Source organism: Callorhinchus milii, unplaced genomic scaffold (genome assembly GCF_018977255.1).
Source record: "Callorhinchus milii isolate IMCB2004 unplaced genomic scaffold, IMCB_Cmil_1.0 Scaffold6, whole genome shotgun sequence".
Taxonomy (NCBI): Eukaryota; Metazoa; Chordata; class Chondrichthyes; order Chimaeriformes; family Callorhinchidae; genus Callorhinchus; species Callorhinchus milii.
In genome coordinates this window covers 3,107,452-3,133,195 of record NW_024704747.1, presented here as the reverse complement: position 1 = coordinate 3,133,195, position 25,744 = coordinate 3,107,452, and the positions used below count along the sequence as shown (strand labels likewise).

Here is a 25,744-nt window from a genome sequence, read left to right as displayed (position 1 = left end):
AGGATTAACATATTGTGTATCTCATCTTTGGACTGAACAGCACTGGCATCATTCCCAGTACTAATTATCAATCCCAGCACAGAGATTAAGTTTAAAGGTTCATTATTGGCCACAGTGCATCAACCCGAACCGATTCTTTCCAGTCAAGAGACATAATGTAGAGGTATCCAGCAGGGTGCTTCTGAGAATATCTCTTGTTAGCAGTCACTTGAAACATTTTTCTTCTAAAGACTTCTTTTCTGGACCTTGAACGTGGGGAGGGGGAAAAAGAGAAAAACGCCTTTCAATGGTTGTTCCTCTGAAATGCTCCACAAAGACAAGGTTGGGAATCGCTCCCTATTGGTGATATCAGTGGAGTGGTTGACCACAGAAAGCTTGATATTGGTAAGGAGATTGACCACCTAAAAATAATGTTGTTCTCCATCCTTTTGGAGGTAAGGTTGGACTGAGCATTTAATGTGCCTGTGATGATAAAGAATGATTTTTGGTGTTCATCATTGGAGAATCACATGTATAGGTAGATCTGCGTCGCACCATACCCGTTGAGATTTTTTTTCCACCCTTGTGACCTTAACCTTATCAATACCCAGAGACACTTTGTTATTTTTCTAACACAACAAAATTAGACCAACCATGTCATTGGTTCCTACTAATTTCTTCCACTTCATTTGAAAACTGGGAGCGTAATACTATTATGTAAGAGACTACACTGAGTGTTAACTGAATGTATTCTGTTCACATTTTAGAGTATACTGGGATTTCCACGGCCACTTCAGTAGGGAAGCTGACATCTTATTTAATTCATTGGAGCCTTCCTACCAGAAAGCCTTGCAGTCTCACCTGAAAAATTCAGACAGCATTGTTTCCTTGCCACAATCAGATCGCTCGTCATCCAGTTCACAAGAGAGTTTAAAGTGAGTTTAAGACTGGTGAACTAGAATCTTCATATACATTAAATATAGTACAAGTCAAATCGCATGATATCAGTTAAAAATGCAATAATATCGTCCAATGTGATAAGTCGCTATACCAAATTCAAGGATTATCTCTAATGTTTGTGATCTCATGTGACCTGCTATTGGTATGCTTTTGCAGTGTTTTTTGTACGCGTTTTGTTGTTAAATTTTATTAAGAATGTTTAGGAAATTTGTTACTGCCAAAGTAAAAGTAGTTGTGCGCAATTGATGGATGAAATGCATGGTGTCTCCAAATGTAATGGCAGAATTTAACCAACAGGATTTTTTTTCATCCCCAGCCGCCCTCTGTCTACAAAGCGAAGTCCAACTGGGGGAAGCTCAGTATCTCGAGGTAAATACTTTTGTTCTTAAAGAGGGAATGAAGTGGTCACTTAATTCCAAACACAATTTTTGTGGGTTCCAAACTTTTTTTCATTTTTAGCTTGTAACATTAGATGAAGCATTGCACGGTAGCAAAGGAAGACCTCAATTCCTCTCTTTTGGGGAATAGAACAACATTGGATGTAGAAAAACCTCCAAGGGAGGCTTATCTTCCCACACAAAGTGCTTGCGTATCAATGAATGGCCTGTAACGGAGAACGTTGGGTGAAGAGAGGAAACTTGTTAAACTTTTCTTAAAGCTGAACAAGGAATGAATTATTTTCCTCTGTAAGGTTGTTTGTTTTATCTTTTGCTCTTCAGAAGTTCTGCATTTTTCAGTCTTTTATGACACCATTAGTGCTGACAGTATGTAAAGTTAAACATTGACCAAAAGTCTGATTCTGTGTGGAATTGGATATCAGTATCCAGCTTAGTTGCCAGGCTGATCCTGCTGGAATTAATCCTTAGTGAGCACGAGTCCAATGGGCTTTGTACGTTTCCACTATTAGTTCCTGTAGCAGTATAAATTAATGAAGTATTAATAGGCCTGTGGTTTGTCTTGTAAATAATATGCTTTCTATGGTAACACATTCACAGCAATGCTTCTGATTTTCTTTTAATACTCAAAACCGGCAGAATTCTTGAGAAAATGGTTGGTTCATGGCAACTTTGAGTTTGGGGAATTCGAAGCAAACTGGATTCAGAACTATGAGTGCATGGATTCCTGTATCTTGTATTTGATATTGCTGAGGTTTTCTGTCCGTAACTTGCACCTGTTGTTACTTGACTAACCATAACTTGTTTGGTATTTTTTTGCTGAAAATTGTTTCTCAACTTCTCTTGCTGCAAGAAATTTCAGTGCTACAATTGTAACTACTACCTATATTGCGTTGATTTCAAGTATCTTTACAGAAAACTAAGCATGAATTCACAAATCTAGCAAACTTAATGTCGTCGCTTCTGAAAATTCACATGGCTCATCAGCCATTTCCTAAGAGAATTGAAAATCTGTGGCGCGGTTTAAAGTTTGGAGTTTAGGATTGGTGTACTAGATCCATTGGTTGCATTAAATGTAATATAAGAAGCAACAACAACAACAAGATTACATTGGTATAGGGTCTTTCACGTCGGGAGGACGTCCCAAGAGTACAGCATTTCAGACTATAAAACTGTAAAACAGCAAAACCGAATAGTGCATGAAGCAAAATGTGGTTGTTTTATTGTTGCACGTTTGCTGCTTTCTCGGACAAATTGTTGACTTGTTACCATTTTGAGATCATTTCCAGTCGTGATTTATCACTGCGTACTTCTTCTCCCTTCTCTTGTGAAAAAGCTTCCGCAGTGAGTGCAAAACCGGTCTCCATCCCGGGGGCCCTGCAGCGTTCTCGCAGTGATATTGACGTGAATGCAGCCGCTAATGCCAAGTCTCGTTTGACCGCCACTCCAAGCAATACACCTGGGCACTTCAGCTCAGCTGCAGCTCTACCTCCAGGATCGTATGCATCCTTAGGTAAAGATCGAGCTAAAACACACTTAATCTCAGCTGTTGCTTTACCATAATTCCTTCATACACATCAACCCCTGGGATCTCAAGTGTCACCATTTATCCTTCTTTGAATTTGAACATCGTGCTACGAAACCAATTTAAGAGGCACTTGCATTCTTTCTGTTCAGCTCCCAAACAGTTTGGGACAAAATGCTCTCATAACGTACCACTGCAGAATGGATCCCAGGAATGTTTGCACTGGAGTAGATGCAAAGATTGGCGGGGTTCAATTCGACAATGTTTTTTTATGGAGAGATGATTTGTGACAATGAGCATCATCACAGATGAAGTCATTCATGTGTTTGCACAGTCGCCATGGAAGAATTTACCCAGCACTTTTCAGTGGCAGTGATAATCTTGAAAGAAACTTTTCCAGGAATCTTGAATTCTCAACACGTTTTGTGTTGTCTAAAAGAACTCGTTGTAACTCCAAATAAAATCTTTAAAGCTTTGACTTTTATAAACTCAAGCCTTGTGGCTCAAGTTTGAACTAGTATTTAAAGAGAAAATATGACAAGAATGCTTCAAAAAATGCTATATTTTTAACATTTTTGCAACATACAATAACTTGTATCTTTCTTTGGAATATTGCCAGACTATGTGCAAGCCTTTACATAGGTAGAATAAGACAATATCTTCATTTTAAATCAAACTATAAATAAATAAAATGGTTTTATGCCCTCTAATCCAATCTATCAAAATACAAACTACTAACTAACTGCATTTCGAAGTAAACAAAATTATGCTTTCATTCAATAAATTCTTGCAGATCCACAGAGGACGTTAGTTTACTGCAGGCTAAACTAGTCACCCTATTTCTGGTAATCGTACTAACTATTCCCTGTCCTCCCTTTCCTTATTTTCTTTTGCTGAAAGACGGTACCTCCAATAAAGCTGAGGGTAAGCAGCTTGTTTTCTGTTACCAGCTGTCTGTCCCCATCATGTGTATTCTGGCTGGTATCTGTGATAACACAGTTTTTCAGTGGTTTCCATCTGTAACCATAATTGGTACCTCGCATGAAGTGTTGCATGGTAATGCAGCATATATATATGTATATTATATATATATATGTTGAATATATATACTCCCCCCAGCTCTATGTAACGTGGCAGCCGCGACTGTCAGTATTGGGGGTGATATTCGGCTTGGCCTCAGTTTGTAACGAGAACGATGTGCACTTATTTGGGTTTCCCCATTATAAGTGCACATGGTCGCACTTGCCACACTGAGTAAGAAGCTATATATCTATCCCACAGCATCTACAATCTGCATTCTTTTTTTATTTCATGACACAGCACAGTGTTTGATCTTTTTCAAAAGATGTGTGTTGCTCTTCAGTTCATACTAGCCCTACAATAGATGGACTCGAGGAAGAAAGGTAGTGCAACAAGTGAGTAAAGTTACCCCAGATCAAGTGCGTGACTTTCTAGTGGGGTCACTTATTTTCTATTAACGTCGCCACTCACCTGTGAAATTCATTTTGAAAAGAGGCTTGGGTTCATTGACTGAGAAACATTGATTGAGAAGCAGTGAAGAGTCGAAGACCCACAATAATATATTTGAGTTACAAAACAATTGAAGAGAAGAACGACATCAGTCAAGGAGGTGTGGTTATAAAACACTAAACTTGTGTTTCAAAAACCTGTTAATTGCAAGTGCAATTTGATATCAAACCAGATTTGCTGCCAGCATATCTTTTTAATGTTAACGTACATTTTAAAAATATACACAAGTGACGAGTTTTCCAGAACAAAGATGACGAAGGATAAAGGCAACCGGTGGTGAAGATCTATGTTCTACGGATATGTAGACAATTCAGCAAAGATGCGACCATAAATTATACCACTGCTACGTAAATGTATGTTGTTTAATGGGTTGCCTTTTAGATTGTCAGGATTTGCATTCAACGTGACTTGAACTAGTAAATCATGTTCTACAGAAGTTGCTTTCCATATTGATACTAGTCATTGTTCATTTTAACCCGGCTTTTACATTGATTATTGGCTACTGGAAAATATATATTTCAGCTACTATTGGCTGAATAGTAGAACAGAAAACAACACATTTTCTTTGAACTTTGTAGCAAACTGGTATTTGCTCAAGAAATCAGATTTTAGATGAAAATATAAAAGTCTATGCAGGTTTTTTGAGGGTCGAGTGTCTCTCCGTCTGTTATTCATTCCTTCGTTTTCTTCGTCATGTTTTACATTGTATTTTTTCTTGTATTGTTCGATTTTTTTTGTTGCCAAAATTTATTTTCTGACGTGACATAACTGACGCCTTCAATTATTTATTTTATCTTCAGGGGTTTCTGCAAAGAAGGATGGTAAGCGAGTTGTGCAGGCTTTTGTGCTTTTAGTTTTGTGAGTTTAGAGGGTGTTGTATTCTGTGCGCTAGATTTGCTGATCGTTTGGTGGTCTGTGTACATTTCTTATAGTTCATATAATTTTTTTAAAATCCTGGAAAAAATAGCTTTGTATTTTCTGTGGTGCATTTGGTTATGCAAAGCTAAGTAAGTATTTTAATACGTGTGGGTGTACTATGTGTGTGTGTGTGTTTTTATTTACTGTGTGACCTGACAAGTTGTGTAAGCTCATGCTACTCACACACACCTGCAATAGTCGGTCTCATGAAGCTCAAACTTCATTTCTCTCGATGTGCAATTTTGAATGCTTTGCTTAGTGTACCCAGTTGCAAAGCAACAATTATCAAAACCAAATCGTGTTCAAAAAAGATTAAGCACAGTATTGATTGGCGGCAAATCGATATTTGTGGTTGCAGAATCTTCACCCACTAAACACATTACCAGTCTATCGAGTGTTACTTATGTAATTTGATGCATCTAATAAATAATTGCTGCTACTGTTGGCTTTAGAACATTGCAGAGATCTGGAAAGGCCTGAGTGCGTAAAAGCTTCTTAACCCAGTGGTCGCTGTGACAAATTGTTGTCTGACGAATCTCATCTGAAAATCTGCTAATAAGTACACTTTGAAACTGAATCTGTTTTTGTTTTAATGCAATGTGGGTTGGAGATGTATTAATCACAGCTTCCCCTGATAACCAAATGGGTAAAGGTAGCCTAGTGTCACACTCGCACACAAAAAAAATTATTATATTGAACTGACTTCTTAATTTGTAAAGATAAACAACTCTTTGCTGTGCTCTGTCAAGTGATTCTGGGAATGTTGCTGAAGATGGACAATGAGATGATTTCTATTTGATGCGACTTTGAAATGGTGTTGTTTTGATTTCTGATATGATTATCAATCTGAGCGGAATGTTTGTATACATAGTGCATTTCCCAAATCAGCTACTGTATGGGTTTGATAAGAGTTTGAAGCTCCCTCTTTAGTAGCTCAGCTGAAGTAAACCATCCCTTGCGCTGCACTGGTATGAATTTTCCAAATCAGCAATCTTTCTGCCCCGAGTCCGGCGGCCCATTCGACTGGAATTATTTATCCACTAGGAACTGGAATGTGAATAATTTCACCAGTAACCTTAAAAACTGACAGAGAGATGAGACTGTCATTCCATTCCATCAGTCAGGACTTAAAGTGAACCCAGGTCCCAGCAATACTAATGCACTCTTATGCTCAGTGCCCTGAGGTAGTAAGACATTTCAATTTCCGCTGCTGGTTTTTTCAGTCTGTTGCTTTGATATCTCCTAGAATGCTCTGAAACCTTTTCCTTCTTTCTTTGGGGTATTGATTTTCCCAGCACTGAATTGAAGAAAGCCCACTAGTGTAACGGACCATTCATAATTGTTGCTCTTGACTTGACTTATAATTGTTGGCATTCACATCATAGTACTCTCCCTTTACACTTTTGGGAAAAATGATAGATGCTTTCAATTTACTCAGAACAGAATGACCCCCAAGCCCCTTTGTGCCTTTCATTTAATTGTGCTCAATACATCAATATTACAAGACACAGCCTTCACTCCAGTTGTGTTAGAAAAATATTTTTCTACCAATGTAATGAAGATGAAATCAAAGCTGAGGTTTGTTCAGTGTTGCTAAACTTCCCTCGTTTACCATCCTTTGTGGGATCAACTTCCAACCAGTCTACTCAAAGAAGGCTGATCCCTCTGAAGCTATTGGGCAGAATCCTCCTTTCCGTTTAATGCTGTGTGTACTGTACTTCTTAATCCACCTTTACAGTACTCCATAAATCTGCAAATTGGAGAGGCATCGAGTCCACTGGCTTCCTGCTCCACCCCTCGATTCCTACAAACATCATTTTGTTTCCAATAGTATAACTGAAGCATTACTCAATAGGAAAATTTTGCACGAGAGGAATAATGTGAGGAAGTGTTATTCAAGCTTATCTTTTACGAAACTGGTGCATTAAAACACATCCATCAAGTGATGGGCTTGAATTCTGATGTAATTACACTGCCTTAGCTTTCTCTGGATACAGCTCGTGCTCAGTTTATTTTGAGGGCTTTAACTTCCTGCAGCATGTGGAACTGCTGTAATCTGACAGTGTGCAGCAGTGATTGTCTGCTGGTGTGAAGATGTTGGCAAATTGTGATTTTATCGATTATTCTGGCTGCTTGCTTTGGCTGGCGATTGATTTCAGTGTTTTAATTGCTGCAATTTTTCAGGGCCTTGACACAAAAAAAGATTTTTTTCCCCGCCCCTAAGCATTTTGTGGTTCTGTGCTGCTTATAAACAACGTGCTGCTGATAACTGGTATCTATAAATTCATGTTTGAAAATAATAAAATCCTGAAAGGAAGTTTTATCAATTTTCCATTCCTTATTCATCTTCCAGCATTGTTGGTAGTTTGCTTCATTTTCTATACGATTTCTCATGTTCAGAGGGAAAGCTGTGGTAATCATTTATTGAATTGCACAGCTGAACTGTATGAGGTTAAACAGATTTATTGACTCTGCAGATTTGATACGTTTTCGATTTTTATGCTACACATTTAAATTTAGGTCTAAATCTTGGCAAGCTTTCAAACCCAGCAAACCTTTGTGCAAAAATGCTCAATGAAACTGTCCCACCCAACTCAAAATATATGGCATAACAACAATATATTAAAATAATTGTGAAAATTATCCAGTCAACCAGTGGTAATGTACTGTATTTGCAAAGTACTGAGTGCAGAAAACCATTTTGGAAAATGCAGCATTTTGATAACTTTATTTTTTTGGTATTTTTTCTGAAGATAATAGCTAGTGGTAGGAAAACTGGAATTTCCAGGAATGAAAAAGGCTACTGCAATCCATCAGTCCCCAAATTGCTTTTTTTTTAAAAAAAAGCTGATGCATCAATCTCAATCTCATATTCCTCAGTTGAATTCTTCACTGAATAGCTGTCTAATTCCTTCATGAATTAGCCTCATTTGCCTCAGCTATCTCCCTGGATAGTTCTTTCTACAGATTTAGCACTCTCTCTGTACAGTTTTGTCAGAGAAAATAGTAAGGAAGAGTTGTGGAAATGTTTTTATGATTCAACTGGGGTTAGGAATTATTTGCTACCTTATACGAAAAGATTCGCCCTCATCAATATACAGGGTCCCTGTGGCGTCAAATCTCGCTTGAATCAGCAATAAGTGGCAGACCTGCCATTCAGTCGGGGATTGTGATTCAATGTTTGAGTATACAAATTACTTATTGAAGTTCACAATTGTCTGGTGTACGGAAGTAACCCACACTTACAACCGTATTAAATCAATATAACGGGTTACATCAGGAGGACTTTTCAAAGTGCTTACACAGCTGATTGGGAGCACGAGCTGGGGTATGTGGGGTGGCAGGCAGAAGTGGTCAAAGACACAGTTGAAAAATATTTTGTAAGGCAGTTTTGAAAGTAAAGAGAGAGAGAGAGGTCAGGGTTGAGAGACTCAAAGATGAAGTCCCAGAGAGTGAGGGCAGAATGGCTGAAAACTTGCCTGTTAATAGTGGGACAGATCCGGTGGGAGACATTGAGCAGGTCGGTATTTGCTGAGTGGGGGTGTGGAACCAGGGGCGAGCCACAATTGTAATCTTGATGGTTTAATATACCATTTTCCAGAGAAGTACTAACCTTAAATCCAATTGCATGGAGCTGAAGCAGTAAGAATAAGTTTTATTCTGCACAGGAGCAAAGGAGATTGTTCAAAAGGTAATATTTTGTGTTTGGAGTTATCGAAGCACACGTTCATAGGAGCTCTGTGCCTCAATGGAAAATCCAGATGCTTTGTGGTTGAGACAATCCTGGAAATTAAATCTGCATAAGAAATTTTGAAGATTGTGGGTTGTGAGGATGAGGCATTCCCATGACGCATTTGTAATCCAGAATAACATTAACATTATTGTTCGCTTAATAATAATTGTAGAATATGTTCCAGCCAGGAATCAAATATAGATATGTTCTCTTGGTACTGTGAGTTCTATTGAAACATGGTGAGAATTGCTTCACCAAAGTAGTTGTATACATCCCTCCTTCATAGGTGATCAGAATATATATCCTTTTATAAACACAGAAGTCACTGGGAAAACACAGCAGGTCGAGCTGCATCCATGGAGAGAGGAAAATGAGTTAACGTTTCAGGTCTATGACCTTTTGTCAACTGGGGGATGTTGGAGGGGAGCAGATTATATGGACAAGCAGAGAAAGGGACGGGGAAAGGCAGACAAAGACATTTTGGATGGAGAACAGAAGATGATAAGATTAGAGGTGTTGATGGTGCAAGACAAAATGCAATAGAGGATTATCGAATATATCCTTTTATATTTTTCTGGAAACCTTTCTGTATTTTGAGTTATAGCGTGAATAATACACAATGCAAGTTTTATTTTGGCTCTCACAGTCTGTGGCACTTTGTTTCCCCCTCCCCCTTCTCAACCATGCCATTTATACATGTCTCAATCCCTGTTGTAAGTAATGGTGTGTCAATTTTGAAGGTATTGAACCGTGTCCTTTTTAGTTTCACTCTCGAGCACCTTGTGTATTTGTTCAGTAAGTTTGAATGAATTTATGCTGCCGAGTTTACCACACTTGTGCCGCTAAAGCTGATCGAAGGGCTAATTCGACCTGTTTTGAGTAAATCGAACTGATGACTGGAAGTGTTCATTGTTTTACCTTCTCTCACTGAGAGCATTTCTGTTTGTGTACAGGTCGTGTGCGCTCTAGACGGCAGAGCGCTGGGAGCACCACCAGTATAGCCAGCACACCCGCTGACACCAGAGGCAGGAGCCGAGCTAAAGTAGTATCTCAGTCACAGCGTAAGTTTAAAAAAATTATAATAATTCTAAGTCATGGTTTGTAGCTTATTAGAACAATTCGTCAGCATCAGGATTGATTTGTTACCAGATTGCAATTTCATATTTCCGTCCTCCTCGGGCCCCAGAAATAAATGGAGAAAGGTTTTTTCTCGTAATGGTTTAGCCACCCATTAACTGTTGGGTAGCAATTTGCTTGAATATTTAGCAATCAGCATTGGTAATAAAAGGGGGCCTAATGTGCGACATTTCTCAACAGAATTCCTTTAATTCCGGTTACCAAGCTCCGACAGAGTTCCAATTGATCATCGTGAATTATAACCAAATACCTTATGATGGAATCCTATTAATGCTACAATTTAGTCGTTAGATTCAAAATGTTAATCTTGATTAATTTGATTTGTTTAATATCTGCATTTCTTTTTATTCTCATTGTTTTACTGAAGGTATTGTAGCTCAATGATTTGTGTTGGGTTTACAGGAGCAACAACAACAAAATTACATTTGTAAAGCGCCTTTCGCGTCGGGAGAACGTCCCATTGCGCTGGACAGACAGAGTTACGGACGCGAGCTGTGGGTTGGGGTGGGGGTGGGTGGATGGCAGGGGGGGAAGCAGGGAGATCGAAAGCATGGTCGAAGAGGAGGGTCTTGAGGTGGGTCTTGAAGGTGGTGAGGGAGGGGTGAGATGGCGGGACTGCGGGGATGGAGTTCCAGAGGGTGGGTGCAGAGTGGAGGAAGGCCCATCCGCTGATACTGGGACGAGCAAGGCAGGCGGCTTGAAGGAATGCTACAATGTGGATTTAACCTCGAATATCCAATCTCAAACTGATTCATGTGAATTATTTTAAAGGAGTTAATTGATTTAGATGCAATTGGTTTTGCTAGATCCCTGTTCTGACTATACAAAACTCTGTGGATTGGGGAATCATCCTAATCTCACTTGACTCTTGTTATCTTTAATCATGAATGTCATAAAAATAACTTAAATTCAAGGTGACATTGCTGAGCACAAAAAAAGACAAAGTAACACAGAATAGAGTGAAATTTGTATGTGTATTATGCTCTAATTGGGTTTCCTAAATGACAGCTCTTGCCATGTTAAACAAGAGGGAGAATCACACATCTTATTTGTATGTGGGAGTGTTTGTAAGCACTTAACATAGCGTTTGATGTCGAGTGAAACCTGCATGAGTTATAAGCTCTGCTAGGCTGTGTGCAGTTGAAATTTAACCAGATATATAAGTCGCGGAAAATTCTGATAATATTTATATGTAATGCATTTCTTTAATCATTGACTTAAACTTCTTGTACCTGTCCCTTTGCCCCGCTTCCATGCTAAGGATCCAGATCAGCTAATCCAGCAGGCGGTAAGGTTTCTCTTCACCTATAGAAAAACTTAATCTGTTGACATATCCGGTCTTTCTGGTTGACACGGTGCCCAGGTCATGTTAACATGCACAGGGTTTCTTTGAGAGCGCTTTTTAACTTTATTTTACTGTGTAAGCCTCTTCATTTCTTTGACGTCTGGTTACGATCTGCTGAGATTTTGGACCATTACGGCTCCCCTACTGGCAGTTTGAAATTGTGCGGCGTCTGATGAAGTAAGGGGAAAAAAATTAAAAGAAAACAATAGGCATTCCAATTCATATTCGGTCTGCAATAAGACACACACAGTCACCGCATTTATTTCAATGCCTTTCATGGTAAAAGCTTCAACACAGTAAGTGCATTATCAGTAACCAATAGGGGTATTTAACAGAACTTTTGCTGATCTAGAATGTTGAAAATTAAGTCACCATCATGGCTGTTTTATTATAATTTGTTCATCTTGAAGTTAACCCATTTCATTTTTAATTTAATTCCTATTAGTATCCCTAAGTTTGATCATGCTTCCCATGCTTTCTTGTTACCGTCTATTTCTCCTATTCTAATTTCAAGTTTGGGTCTTTATTCCCGTAGCTGGCAGTAGATCGAGCTCCCCTGGCAAGCTATTGGGTAGCACGTACTCCGGCATGAGCACAGGAGCACAGCGGGTCGCAGTAGTACAACCATCGTCTGAGAAACGCAGTAAGATCCCACGCAGTCAAGGATGCAGTAGGGAAGCCAGCCCCAACAGGTTGGGGTTAGGTAAGATGATTACCTGATTATTAGCACAGAAATGTATTTTAAAACATGTTGCACTAACTCGTTATATCCAGAAACAATCAACTGATTAATATGGGTGGACTTTAGTAAATTATGTTTTTTTTCCTCAAAAAAGTAGCATTGATGTTTATTTCCACTCTTCAGATGGACACCAGCAGAGTCTACTTCATGCCAGACTTCAGCACAGTTACCCTGTTGTACAATATATTCCATTCATCACTATCAGTAATATAACAAAGAACTTTTTTTTCACGTATCTATCAATACAATCCAATAAAAATGTGTGGAGTCCGTGCCTGAAAAATGCATATAAATTCAAGATCATTAGTAAGGTGCAACGATTCAATGGGCAACAATTGTAAAAGACCTTACTGTAGCTAAACATACTAGTTTGGTGCTCATCCTATGAAATATTGTGTCTGCTTTGTTTTGTGTTAAGTGTACCAACTTCAGGGCAACTCAAGGGTATAATGTCATATTCATTGCACTAGGCACCATTTGATGTATCTTTCTCAAGGTGTTCCTTCCATAGCCAGCAGAATTAATTTGTCAATTGATTCACTCTATTGAATTCATTTTCTTTTGTTTTAAAAAAAAATCACCGGCTGATGTATGTGAAAATGCTAAAAGCTAGAATAATTATTGATCACCCTTCAATGAACGAAAAAAATTCCCTTCGCGTCTTTTCTTCCTAGCCATGCAGAAACAAATCAACACCGTATATAAATCAGACCGCTTATTTACCAATGCATTATGCTGTTCCTGACAGATCACCTCCATTAACAAACAGTAGATGAACTGAAAATTGTTGTTAGAATCATAGGATTATACAGCGCAGGAGGCTGCCTTTCAGCCCACCGTGACTGTGCTGGCTCTTTGAAAAGAGCTGTCCAATGCAATCCCGCTCTCCCCATAGCCCTGCAAACTTGTCCTCCCCAAATAATTATCTACTTCTCTCTTAAAAGTTGTTATTGAATCGGCTTCCACCACCCTTTTTTGTTCTGTGAAACTGACATAATATTAATACATGAAGTTCCCTACTCTGCAGCCCGTGTCTGCTCCCACACCAGCCTCCGGGACCTCATCACCCCCATCCTCGCCCAACTCCACTAGCTTTCCGTCACACAGAGGATACAGTTCAAGATCCTGTCCACACCTTCAAAGCCCTCCATAGTCTTGGTCCCCCCTTCCTCTGTGACCTCTTACCAACCTGCCCGCTCCCTCTGCTCAGCTGGCTCCATCCTGCTTCCCGTCCCCCGCCTCACCCGCCCACCTCTGGAACTGCATATCGCAGTCCTTCCGCCTCGCCCCCTCCCTTACCTCCTTCAAGACTCGTCTCCAGACTCTCCTCTTCGACCGTACCTTCGATCATCCTCCTTTCCCCCCCTCGCCCTCCAACCTCCCTGATCCCGACCCCCAGCTCGGATCCAAAAAATTGATTGTCCAGTGCCTTGGAACGTCCTCTGGACCTGAAAGGCGCTATACAAATGTAATTTTGTTGTTGTTACAAAACATCCTGACCCTTATTCCTGTTTTCAAGTCAGCACGCTTCAAACTAAACTACTATTTCTAATCCTGAATTGCACCCATGTAAAACAATATTAAAAGTTTTGCGGTTTCACATCGATTGCTGGTTTCAGCTCTAAATCTAAAATGCTTGATACTTTACTGAAGAAAAATTTTTCAGGCCTTCTACATAATTAGTGCTGGGTAGAGGCTTCAGCCATGTTAAGTTGATGTGAGAGTTTCCTATGAAAATTAATTCTGCCAACAGACTGCTGTTCCAAAAAGTTTTTCTTTGTGTCTGTGTTTCGATTTTTATGTGTAGTGAGAACAACAGAAAATGTCAGTGAAACATTTCAATATGTAATTCAGTTCTCGGTCACTTCTTTGAACAAGAAAAGCGTTCAGCCTTTGCCCAGTTGCTTCCATTCATACTTGCTACTAAGGCATCCACCTCTGCTGCCGTAAGTTTGTGCCCCACCGGCAGTGCTGTTCTGGACACCAGGTTTGATTTCCCCTCCACCCAAAAAAAAATGCCTGCTCTCTGCTCTGGTTCCCTTTGTGCTACACAGCTTAGCCCACTAACAAGAGCAAAGATTGCCTGCCCCCCCCACTTGCCTGCCTCCGACTCCCATGGGCTTGTGTATCGATGCTTTGTGTGGGGGTGTTGTATTAGTACGCTGTTTTACAAACATACCGTTGTCTCTTGTCTCTTCTGTATAAAAGAAAAACAATTGTATATGGTCTGTGGATGAGGCATATTGACAGTCAAGAGGTCTTGTAACTAGGAGAGTTTAGATGTGTCCAACAACTCCCCAGATGAAATCAGTCATTCACTTCATGGCTCTTTGTGGGACATTTGCTGTGCGCTGTATTTGCCTACAAATCGACATTGTACTTATACAGTACTTCAGTAAAAATCCTGTGAAACACCAGCACTTTGAGACATCTAATTGACGTAATGAGACGCTCTATCAATTGCAAGAAAGTAAAATAATCCACGTTCCTCAGGTGCCCTCTTTGAATCTGATCCTTTACATGCAATGTATGCCGATAATAACCCAGCACTAATTAAACACAAATAAACGTTACTACATAATCACTTCAAATATCTCAAGATTAATATTCACATTGTGTGTACATCTATTGAAACTAACCATTGGGTAGACTTTTTTTTGTAACAGAAGCCAGTGAATACTGAATGTTGACAGTATATGAGTATTGTGACACTTTACACACAAAGTGGTTCTGTAAATGAACTTCACCAGATTTCTACCACTCTTCCCAACTCATGCTAGCACGGAGCAGCCGTATCCCTCGACCTAGTATGAGTCAGGGATGCAGCCGTGAGAGCAGTCGAGATACAAGCCCTGTTCGGGGCTTTACCACGCTTGGTGAGTACCCACAGGCAAAAGAGCCATCATGGCTAGCCTCTCCTCTCCTCCCCCTTTGATCACCCGTTATGGTTACTCCTGGGAGGTAAAGGTGTTACTTTATTTTTCCCCCTTTTGTTCTTGCTCTACTTGCTTCCTTTAAGTCTGCCCTGAATCCGCCCTTTCTCCTTCTTCTATCCTCCTGCATGCTGCTTACTCTGCTGGGAACCCAGTCTGAACGACAGTGTTGCTTCTGTGCAGGATGCAGGCAGAGTTTGAGTTGATTGCTTTCAGCAGCACATCAGACCCTGACGTTTCATACTGGACTGTAGACTGTAATGCTGTAGAAAACCCTGTTACTGAACCTCACCCACACTAAAGCAAGTTTGTGCTTGCTTTAGTCTTTAGATATGTTTTTTTGCCGAATAGCAAGGTCATTTGATAGATATTTCCATTGCCTCATTGATCGGGTTCAATGCCTGTAGCATTGTTCAAAGCTCACGCATAGATTAATGTGTAGAAAAGGGCAGAAATTATCTAACCTGATCCTAACCCCCCCTATTTGAGGTCCTAATAGTCATGCAATCCTAACTGCCGTTGTATCCAGGCTATGCTTTGAGAACGGGAGTTTGTTTCTTTATGTTCTTGGCAAGTATCGGGATGAAAAAGATTCAAGTTGCTCTAGTTGTAGGATTGCCTGGCACAGCAAATTTATGTGACATTTCCATATCATAAGTAGTTTTCAAACGCATATGTGTGTGTTTTTTTAACCTACAGGGGAGAAGTAATTGTACATTGTTACCCTTATGTGTATGCTGAAATCTTGTACAAGTGGTTAATCTTGTTTGTTTGTGTGTTATAGTTGAGAATATTACACTGAGGGCAGTTTGGTTGTTAAATATGCCAAATCAAACGGCAGTGCCATGTACATTTCCAGCAGTTGGAGGAATATAGTCAATTTTATGACAACTTCATCTAAGGATTTATTGTAAACTGAGTGGTAAAAATTTTACTGAGTGATAAATTTCTGAAGAAATCTCATTAAAATCTCACACTAACTCACATTACCAACCAATACAGAAGTGTGCCTTAGTTCGGGCGTTTTTCTGTTCGAGCTGATCAGCTATTTGCACCATTGCTAAAATTTTAGGGAGTCATGATCCTTGGGCAAAATTCTAGTTATGGATTTTATACCACCACTTAATTGAGTAGCTGTTCAATGGCGTCTTCCATTTTGTGACAAAAGACTAGAATAAGTAAACAAGCCAATGCTTTTAGAATTTAAAGACAAAACCTTGCAATCTGAAGGGACTAACATTGCATTTCATCAGCAGCTTTATGTTGTGTTAGCATTCTCTGAATGAGATTCAGGTAAGAACTCCTGAGTTAAATTCCCCCCGAAGCACTGTTTGTACGAAAAGTATTTTGAAAGAACAAAAATTAGGATAAGTAACTTAATGCTACGAATCTGTCTTGGCACTTGGTGTTTTTTCTGAGGCCATTTTACTTTTTTGTGTCGCCATCCATCAATTAATGAGATAGCTAAATTCCATGCTTTTGGCATTGTAGATTGAATTAGTGCACAGAAGCCAAGTCCTTTTTGATATTTTTAAAATGGAAGCACAGAGACATATTGAGCCTCCAGTATTTTATTGATTTTTTCAAAAAAACACAAAGAATTCTATGGTGAAAATCATTAATTTATTCCAGTATACATTCTTTAAAATGTAGGAACACCCCCTGGCTATAAGGGGTCTAAAATCCTTGCGACATGCACTTCTGTCAATTGCTTTGAGTTGTGGCGTTGCATTTCTGTTGCAGAAACAAGATCAATGGAGTTTGAATGAATTGTGTTAAAATAGACGAATGTCCCTCCACTTGGAATGTTTATTAAATGTGACTTGCAATTCAATGCAGGCATAGCACACCCCACATCGTGTTGGTTCACTTACTTGTATGTGCAATGCTTCCCCACTTGAATGTGTGTGCCGTTCAGCTTCATAATGCACCTTGAGCTATATTTGCACATCGTAATCTTGCTGCTGTCCTTTAAAGAGTATATTGCTTTTGATGAATTGTCAGCATGACATATCTATAATAATATAGTGCTCTGTGGTTATATTGATTGCAAGTACTGTACTTTTGGGCATGGTTCCCTATGCATAGGGGTTCCAGTAAGCAAACACACAATAAAGTTCACACACTTATTGAACCTTTATTAACATTTTTTTCCCCCTGATTGAAACCCAGTGCGAACAGCAGACATGCCTGCAGAAGCTTAGTTGGACGTGTATGTTTTTCTAATGACTGGAATTCTTGGGAACCCACTGCCAAGTTATGACATTTGCACCTGTGTAACAAGAACTGAAGTGTGGAATGAATGTTAACCCTGAGGTATTGCCCTTCGTTTGCTTCCAGCTTCCCGTCGACACTCGAGATCAACCAGTGCACTCTCCACTGCTGATTCTATTGGGCAGCCAGGTGAACAAGTGCTACTTGCATGCTTGTTCTAGTTTTTTTCCCCCCCCATTTCTTTTTTAACATCAGTCAATGGAATTTGCTTCCCACATATTTTATTTTCTCCAAACGTTCATTTTTAGTTGCATACATCATAGGAGTCATCCATAATTGTCATTTTTATATAACGGTAAGAGAAGCACTCCAGTTCCAAATACAGCATAAATAGATTGGAAGAATGAATGATATCTTTTCAGATCGAGAGTAAAGCAGAAAAATATTATTAGTACTCTTGGGGAAAAGATGACAATTATGCTCCCAAAGGACATTTCATTTGAGTTTTTTTTGTCATAGTACAGTCATCATTATTTTAATTACATTACTCATATTTTCTGAGTCAGTGTACGTTTGCTAATTGTATTTTATGTGGTGGTTCTAGTTATTACTAATTTACATTTGCTGTACTTTACCATCTACTGATTTTTATTCTTTTGCCCTCCTACAGATTGTTTTAATATTTTGGCGCATATTGTGGATTTTCTGTTAAATTATAGTTGTGTGAGCTTAAGAAATGGGATAGAAATGTTTTTCTGTGTAGCTCCAAAATGAATAAGTAGCCAATGTTAATTTACTGCATCTAAAGTGAAGGAGAAATGAGCTCAAATTTGGAATTGTTTAGAAAAATGTAATTGTATTTTCCATCTTAATTCAAAAGTTGAATTTGAAAAATAAATTCCATTATTTTTCCATTTGGATCACTTCCAGGGGGTCATAATTCCTCAAAAAAAATTAATAATTTGGTCACTCTATCCATCAATGGTTGTGGGACACTGCTGTGCGCAATTGTCCGCTGCATTTCACCCACAAAATACACAGTCAATCCGCTTTATAGTAAATTCTGTGAAGGTCTTTAAGACGTTTCTATGACGTGATAAGGTGCTGTGTCAAATATTAGGATTATTATCATTATTAAAAACAAAATTGTGGCCACAATATGGAGTATTGTGGAGTCTTGTAGCTCGGTGGTTAGAGCACTCACCTGACAAGCAAGAGACCTGTGTTCGATTCCCAGCAGGGTGAAATGTTGGGCAAGTTTTCTTACCCCACAACCTGTTTACCTAGTAGTAAGTAGAAACCCGATTGTTAGTCGATTGGCGGATCATTTTTCTGGGGTAACAATGCCTTAAAAAAAAATGTAATATTAATAAATTGGTCACTCAATCCATGACTGTTGGCGGGACGCTGCTGTGCGCAATTGTCTGCCGCATTTCACCCACAAACTTTACAGTCAGATTCACTTTACAGCATATTCTGTCAAGCGCTTTAGACGTCTCGAAGACATGATAAGGTGCTATATCAAATACAAGTATCATGGCTTTCATTGTCTCCATTTGTATGAGAAACTTTCATAACCAGGTTAACTGGATTAGTCATTTTTTTTAGAGGGAGTACTCACTTTTAGTTTTATTTTGGTTCATCAGCTAGCTTTGTTCATCACAATGTTGGATATGAATCACCATGCTCTGCGCACAGAAGTGTTAATTAATTGAGCGACTAGTTTTCATTTTTATGAATCGTTTTTGTTTATTTGTTCTTCTGAATTTGGTGTCACATTCGCTGATCTCGTCCCCTCACCGCCTAATCCAGTTGACTCATCTGTTCAATTACAGCATCAAAATGACGAGGGCTATTGAGTTGTCTAGCGCCCGAATGGTCCAGAATTGTGTTGATCAGTTTTGCTAACTGGATGTATTTTCATTCGTTTCGACAGGCTTAGATAATTGAATGTGGTGCTTTCCAAACTGCTATGAAAATTTTTAGAGCCGTTCCATTAATTTTCCTTAAAATTTACAAAACACTTCTCTCAATCCCGTGAACTATTGCAGAAATGTTATGGTGCTTTCCCCGGAGAAATGAGCTGGATATTAAATGAAATGGAAAATACACTCCGCTAATATATCATAGGAGTCGTATTTCAGTGAGGCTTATGGTAGTAATATTGCTAGAAATAAAGATGAACAGTTGTTTAGGCTTTACCTACTTGACCTATTTTAACGGATCAGATTTCTTCATTGAATCTCTTCAATTACATGGTCTAGATCTGTCAATTTATACGTTGATGGATTTTAAGTTTATTACAACACTAATTATTTGAAGTTATTATTTGTGGCTCAATTCTAGTTCATGGCAAACGCACATTATGAATAAACAGTATAAGAATTAGCAGTGAGGTTTGAGCAATTTAATCTAAGAATGTAATCTGGTACGAAATGGATTTTAACACAAGACTTTTGAACGACCTTACTTTTGAGTGCCGGTATTTTAGTTAGTGTCTTCGATGCTTTGATTTGAATTTTCTCTAATGTAATCTAAATAATGTTTATATGGATACTATTGTATTGCTCAAACAGACAAATCCATTCTCTGCTGTTGAGATTGGATTTGTCTGTTTGACATTGACGGAGAATTTTATGCTTCATAGCTGGGAAAAGAACAGTCAATTCTAGTCTGACTAGTATTTTCCAGCTCACAAAGCACACACTGGCTATACTTCACGCCATATGATCTATTTATCTGTAGCCTATCCACCTACATAGATCCTTTTTCACCCACAAAATACACAGTCAATTTACTTTACTGTATATTCTTTGAAGCGCTTTGAGACGTGTCAACAACACGATAAGGCCCTATATCAAATGCAAGGATTATTATTGTTGTTGTTATTAATTCTACATTGGAACTTGAAGGGAGACTTTCCATGACAACCTCAGTACGATGGGAGAGCTGCTCATCACAACAGCTGAGCTCACACATAAATATCGCTATGGTAATCAGATTTATTTTTTCGCACACCTGAACAATTTTCTTTTATCTCAGATCGCTATGGGCTGGGACAAGCGGGTCGTTTGCCTGCCTCGGTAAACGCCATGAGGGTTCTCAACACGAGCACAGAGGTAGAGGCTGCTGTGGCAGATGCACTGGTAATAAATTTTTGAATGGTACACTACCACCCCAAAGGCCAGATTCAAATAACATTTCAAATTGCATCTTTCCTGGAAGTTCAGGCACCTTTGCCTGCAAGATATATGAGTCAGTTCACTTCACAGTATATTCTGCGAAGCGCTTTGAGACATCTCAATGATGTGATAAGGCGCTATATCAAATGCAAGTTATTATTATTACCTTTTTAGTTTATTTAAAAACAAGAGAGCTCCGATTTAACTAGCTTTATTGCAGTATTGTTTCACAAGCAGGAGTTATATAATATAGATGACCAAGACTGGTCTTTGACATCGTGTGATGTATGACATTTAGAGATAAATATGAAATACTTTTTCATGACAACTGCTGGAAAGTTATTTTGACAACTTTGGATGAGGTACTGTATTTGTTATTAATGATAAAGTATCATTTTTAAGAGTGTATGTGTTGTAATATACTAAGTTTCCTGGGATTTTCGGCAAGTACTATGTTTCCAGGGGGAGGTTTATGAAAATGACATGGTATTACTATAAATTGCATGACCTTAAGTATATATATATATATATATATATTGCTGTAACTTTTTACCTCTGTATTCTGATATCACCTCTGTCATTGCATAAGTGGGGTCATATATCCAGTTTGAATTGGTGGAATGATATGGAACTCCACTAATACAGACAGTGTGACCTTTACCTCAAGAACATTTGATTTGGACATCAATGCAATTGTTTTCATTGCTTTTCCCCAGATGTTTATTGCACAGCTCTTTTGCTCAATATAAAGCAGCCTATTGACTGAAGCAGAGTGTGTCCCCAACAGATGACTTTGGAAAACTAAATAGATATTCATTTAAATGACCTTACTACTTGTTCCACATTCAGCTTGGTGACTTGTTGAATGCTTTCAGGATTCACTAGTTCTTCCAATACATATTCTGTGATTACAGAGAAAATACTTGTGGTCATTTTTTTTTCTGTTTAGAGAACTTCTGTTGAAGTGGAATACAGTTCAGGTTGGGTGATTGCAATGGAACAAAATGTTGTTCAGCATTAAGTAGGTCTTGTCTATTATTTGTCTTTTTTTACGGTGGATCGATAAATTGTCAGAGAAAAGACTGAAAGCATACATATTGCCACTGTCTGGCTCAGATCTGTTTTTGGCATATAACAACTTGTGTGCCAATAGTGCTATATAATCAATATGCCAGTCTAATAGTGGATCTCTGTATTCTCCAATAGACACAATTTTGAGAAATTGCGGTCAAATATTCCTGTAGCGCAGCATCTCTCAACTGTCACCACCAGATAATTTGTGTTGATTGTGCTTTGATGAATCCATCACTATAATCCTTGCAAAAATATCAACCTGATTTTCTTTGTATTTTCTCCCCTGAAAATTGTTTGCTGCCATCAGCTGTTGGGAGACTCCAGGAGTAAGGTACTATTATTTTTGAATCTCTTTTTTTAAAAACAGTAATTTGCTGCTGGTGTTATTTGCCAGATTCCCTTACTATTTACACAGCGGTAGATGATAAGGGATGTATTACATTGCAGCGCCTTGGGACGTCCTCCAGATGTGAAAGGCGCTATACAAATGTCATTTATTGTTGTTGTTGCATGTGGAATTGTGGAAGTCTGAAATTGAATATTGTTCAGGCTGACACTTCAGGATACAACATTGGTTTATTTTTCATTTATGTTTTAACGTCATAAAAAACAGTGAATGAAAAATCTTCCTATTTCTACTCCACCCAAAAAACACACACAATATTCTTTAAAGAAGTGACATTTGTATAATGTGTAAGGCAAAAATGGCACATAACCCAAAGAAGGGACATTTGTATAATGTGTAAGGCAAAAATGGCACATGGCAGACACTTGGAGCCTAGATTGCTCTCTTTAAGAATAAAAGCTGAATGGTGCCCACGTCATCTTACCTAGCCACGTGTGTTACATCTATGCTCGGGCATCATCTTTCGTTAATAATTTACAGTTTTCAGTTTCTCTCACAAACTGCCTTGTCTCTCAGTGTCATTACCTGCGCTTTATTTATTTAGAAAAAGCCTGTGAGGAGGAGGTACGAGCCGTATGGAATGTACTCTGATGATGACGCAAACAGTGACGCCTCCAGCGCTTGTTCAGAGCGGTCCTACGGTTCCAGAAACGGAGGCATCCCACATTATCTACGTCAGACAGAGGACGTGGCGGAGGTGTTAAACCATTGCGCCAGCTCAAATTGGTCTGAGCGGAAGGAGGGGCTCGTTGGCCTTCAAAACCTGCTTAAAAGTCAGAGGACATTAAGGTGAGGTTTTGTAAATACCTCATTGTTAGATTTAATTCCTTGTACTTTAAGTTTCAAGATCTTCTCAATGTGCTCTCTTCTGCACTAGCACAAAGTTAATGACTTTTTCACTTTGATTGCAGGGACAATTTACTTTTTTCCCTAAAATCAAAGTAACCATAAAAAGGAGCTAATTTCCGAAAAACAAACTTCTTAAGGCAATTTAACGTAACTAGGAATAGACTTTGGATTCCATGTGTGTTTACGAAGAAGTTGATATCAAGACAACTAAATATTTTTTCATATCCCTTAATTTTCAAACATATTTACAGAAAGAGAACACAGTGACAAAAGTGTGCTTCAATGACCAAATGAATCAACTTAGCTTTGCTGCCAACTGGTTGCTCGGGTGCAATTGTGTAATAATCTTTACTGTATTTTGCAGCCGTGTTGAACTGAAGCGATTGTGTGAGATATTCACTCGAATGTTTGCGGATCCTCATAGCAAGGTAACCTCGTCTTCAGCCTTGCTGTTAAAGAGAATGTTGTGCATGCATTATATGTGAACAGCTCTTGCCTTTGTGTGACTGCATCATTCGAAGCTCTTTGATTTGCATGTTACTATTTTTTAAAAGATGTTCACTGGTTCAAAGGAATATTCAAAACAAAAGTTATATATTCGCACACTGATGTAAATAAAGATGAGAATTAAAACGTATCCATAGTGCAAAAGAATATTGTTTTCAGGAAATATCCTCTGATATTTAATTGCTACAGTGTCGAGGATTTATAAATGTAATTTTAGCTGCTTTTTAACTTCTTATTAATTGTGGGAGAGATGATTCTTGTACTTTATTTTATTAAAATGATTTGGTCACTCAATCCACCGCTGTTTGTGGGACACTGTTATGCACAATTGGATTATTATTATTATTGTAAAGACGAGAACCACAGCTTAAGTGCTTTTTTTTTTCATGGTAGTATTGCACTCCTTTCAGAGTGGCACAAAGTAGTCTGAGTGCTGCTGGTGCAGTGTAGTGAGCAGCAACCACAGAAGTGAAGGTACAAGTAAATCATGAAATGGGATTTTTTAAACAGTGTCCTAAAAGTGTACTTGCATCTGTATTTTGCCGAGCAAAACAAAATTCTGTTGGATAGTAAAGATTTAGCATTTTGTGTAACTTAATCTTAACGCCTTATTTTCTATGAAGTAATTAATGTAACTCTATGACTTGTCAGTAACCATTGCCGTTGCACTTTTGTTTCTTAAATTGACTGCGTTAATCCATGGTTTGTTTTCTTGCATGTCCTGTCCTTTGTTGGAACTCACAACAGAGAGTAAGTGTTTTTACTGTTTACTACAAACTAACAACTATAATGGATTACTCGAAATGTTGACTTTTGCTTGGATAGAAAAAATAGGTTTGGAATTTTGCCGAATATCTGATAGATTTTGGTGCAGTTAACACTGGTGTTGAGCCTGGTTCGACCAACTCAAAACACTAGCTATGCCTAGCTCACTTAAATTATTCTCCCCATGTTTGCTAGAGACATCTAGTGAAGGTTAGTGTGCTGTTACTGTGGTGAGAGTGGCAAGCTATGTGGTTTTAGCTGGTTAGACTCCAGCAGTTACCCCAACGCACACTCTGGTGTCCCCAAGCCTTGGCTCTTGCCGATCTGCGCCTAATATTTTCCCGAATTAGGTAAGCAGGATGCATCCCTCCAGGGAGAAAGTACGCAATGCATTCCATCAATCTACCTCTGGAATTTCCATGTGTAGGTGGGATGCATGGCATTCTCAGCTTGGTTTGGATACTCTTAAGCAACGGTGATGGGTTTCCGTATATGTTATTTGATCATGCACCAGGGTAATCAAAAATAATTACTGTGGTTCTTATTGTTGAAACATTATAGGGTTAGGTTTAGATGCCCGAGCGTATTCCTTTATTTTTGTTTCCTACGAGAAATTAGCTGTCCACAGTTGCAACTAACTATGCAAAACACACTACAGTCATACCTTTATTAAATGAGAGGCCAATGCTGAACATTGTTGATTGGGTTGATGTTAAAATGAGTTTGAGCTCCATAAGCTCCTTAATCTTTGGTTTACTGATAGATCTTCAGATGCATCTGACCCTAGGGCTGAGTGGTTCTGTATGTTTTCAGCTCGCACACTGTGCTTGATGCTGGGAGAAAAACAAGTAACATTACGGCATAATCTGAAATATGTTAATCTTTGGGAGTATTTCAATTGGAGATTTGATTTACATTGTATTGAATGAAATAGTTTAATGCTGTGTTACAATTGGTTTTAGAGTCAAAATTAAATGGGCTACAATGGGTTTATGTCAATTGCATTTTTAAAAACTTTGGTGTGTCCAATTATTATAAAATTATCATGAATTTTCTCCCCACTGGGATACACCTCTCTGCTCCTGGTCTGGCATCCTTTAGCAGGAGTGTGGTACCATGGACACTGGCTGACTGTCCATTAATGGTTCATGGCTTCAGTAGCGGGTGTTGGCAGACCAACTGACTCTAGGAGGTGCAATCCTGACTGTTCTCCACACTTGCTGACAGCCAATAAACAACCGATACTTTATTTATCCTGGGCACCTGTCTTTTGAGGGGATGGAATGGTAAAACACTTGGAGGGGAAAAAAAAGCACCAGTCCAGAGTTTAACGCAATCTTCCTATTGTTTTAGGTATTCAGCATGTTTCTGGAGACGTTGGTAGATTTCATAATCATCCATAAGGAAGATCTTCAGGACTGGCTGTTTGTACTGCTGACTCAGCTGTTGAAGAAGATGGGAGCAGATCTGTTAGGTTCTGTACAGGCCAAGGTTCAGAAAGCACTGGACGTCACCAGGTCAGCTTGGAGATCAAGCAATCTCATTTTATT

The 25,744-nt window shown here is 38.8% G+C and overlaps 1 protein-coding gene across 1 annotated transcript in view; it reads left to right on the top strand.

Annotated features, from left to right (window-relative positions):
- Positions 1-25,744, top strand: part of clasp1a (cytoplasmic linker associated protein 1a) — a 130,472-nt gene that overhangs the window by 76,216 nt on the left and 28,512 nt on the right. The window contains 13 exon segments of the mRNA XM_042336477.1: positions 747-914; positions 1,256-1,308; positions 2,671-2,847; positions 5,190-5,210; positions 9,994-10,101; positions 11,439-11,465; positions 12,058-12,225; positions 20,454-20,557; positions 21,975-21,998; positions 22,618-22,862; positions 23,287-23,350; positions 24,177-24,179; positions 25,548-25,711. Of these exon segments, the coding sequence (XP_042192411.1) occupies positions 747-914; positions 1,256-1,308; positions 2,671-2,847; positions 5,190-5,210; positions 9,994-10,101; positions 11,439-11,465; positions 12,058-12,225; positions 20,454-20,557; positions 21,975-21,998; positions 22,618-22,862; positions 23,287-23,350; positions 24,177-24,179; positions 25,548-25,711 (1,326 nt within the window).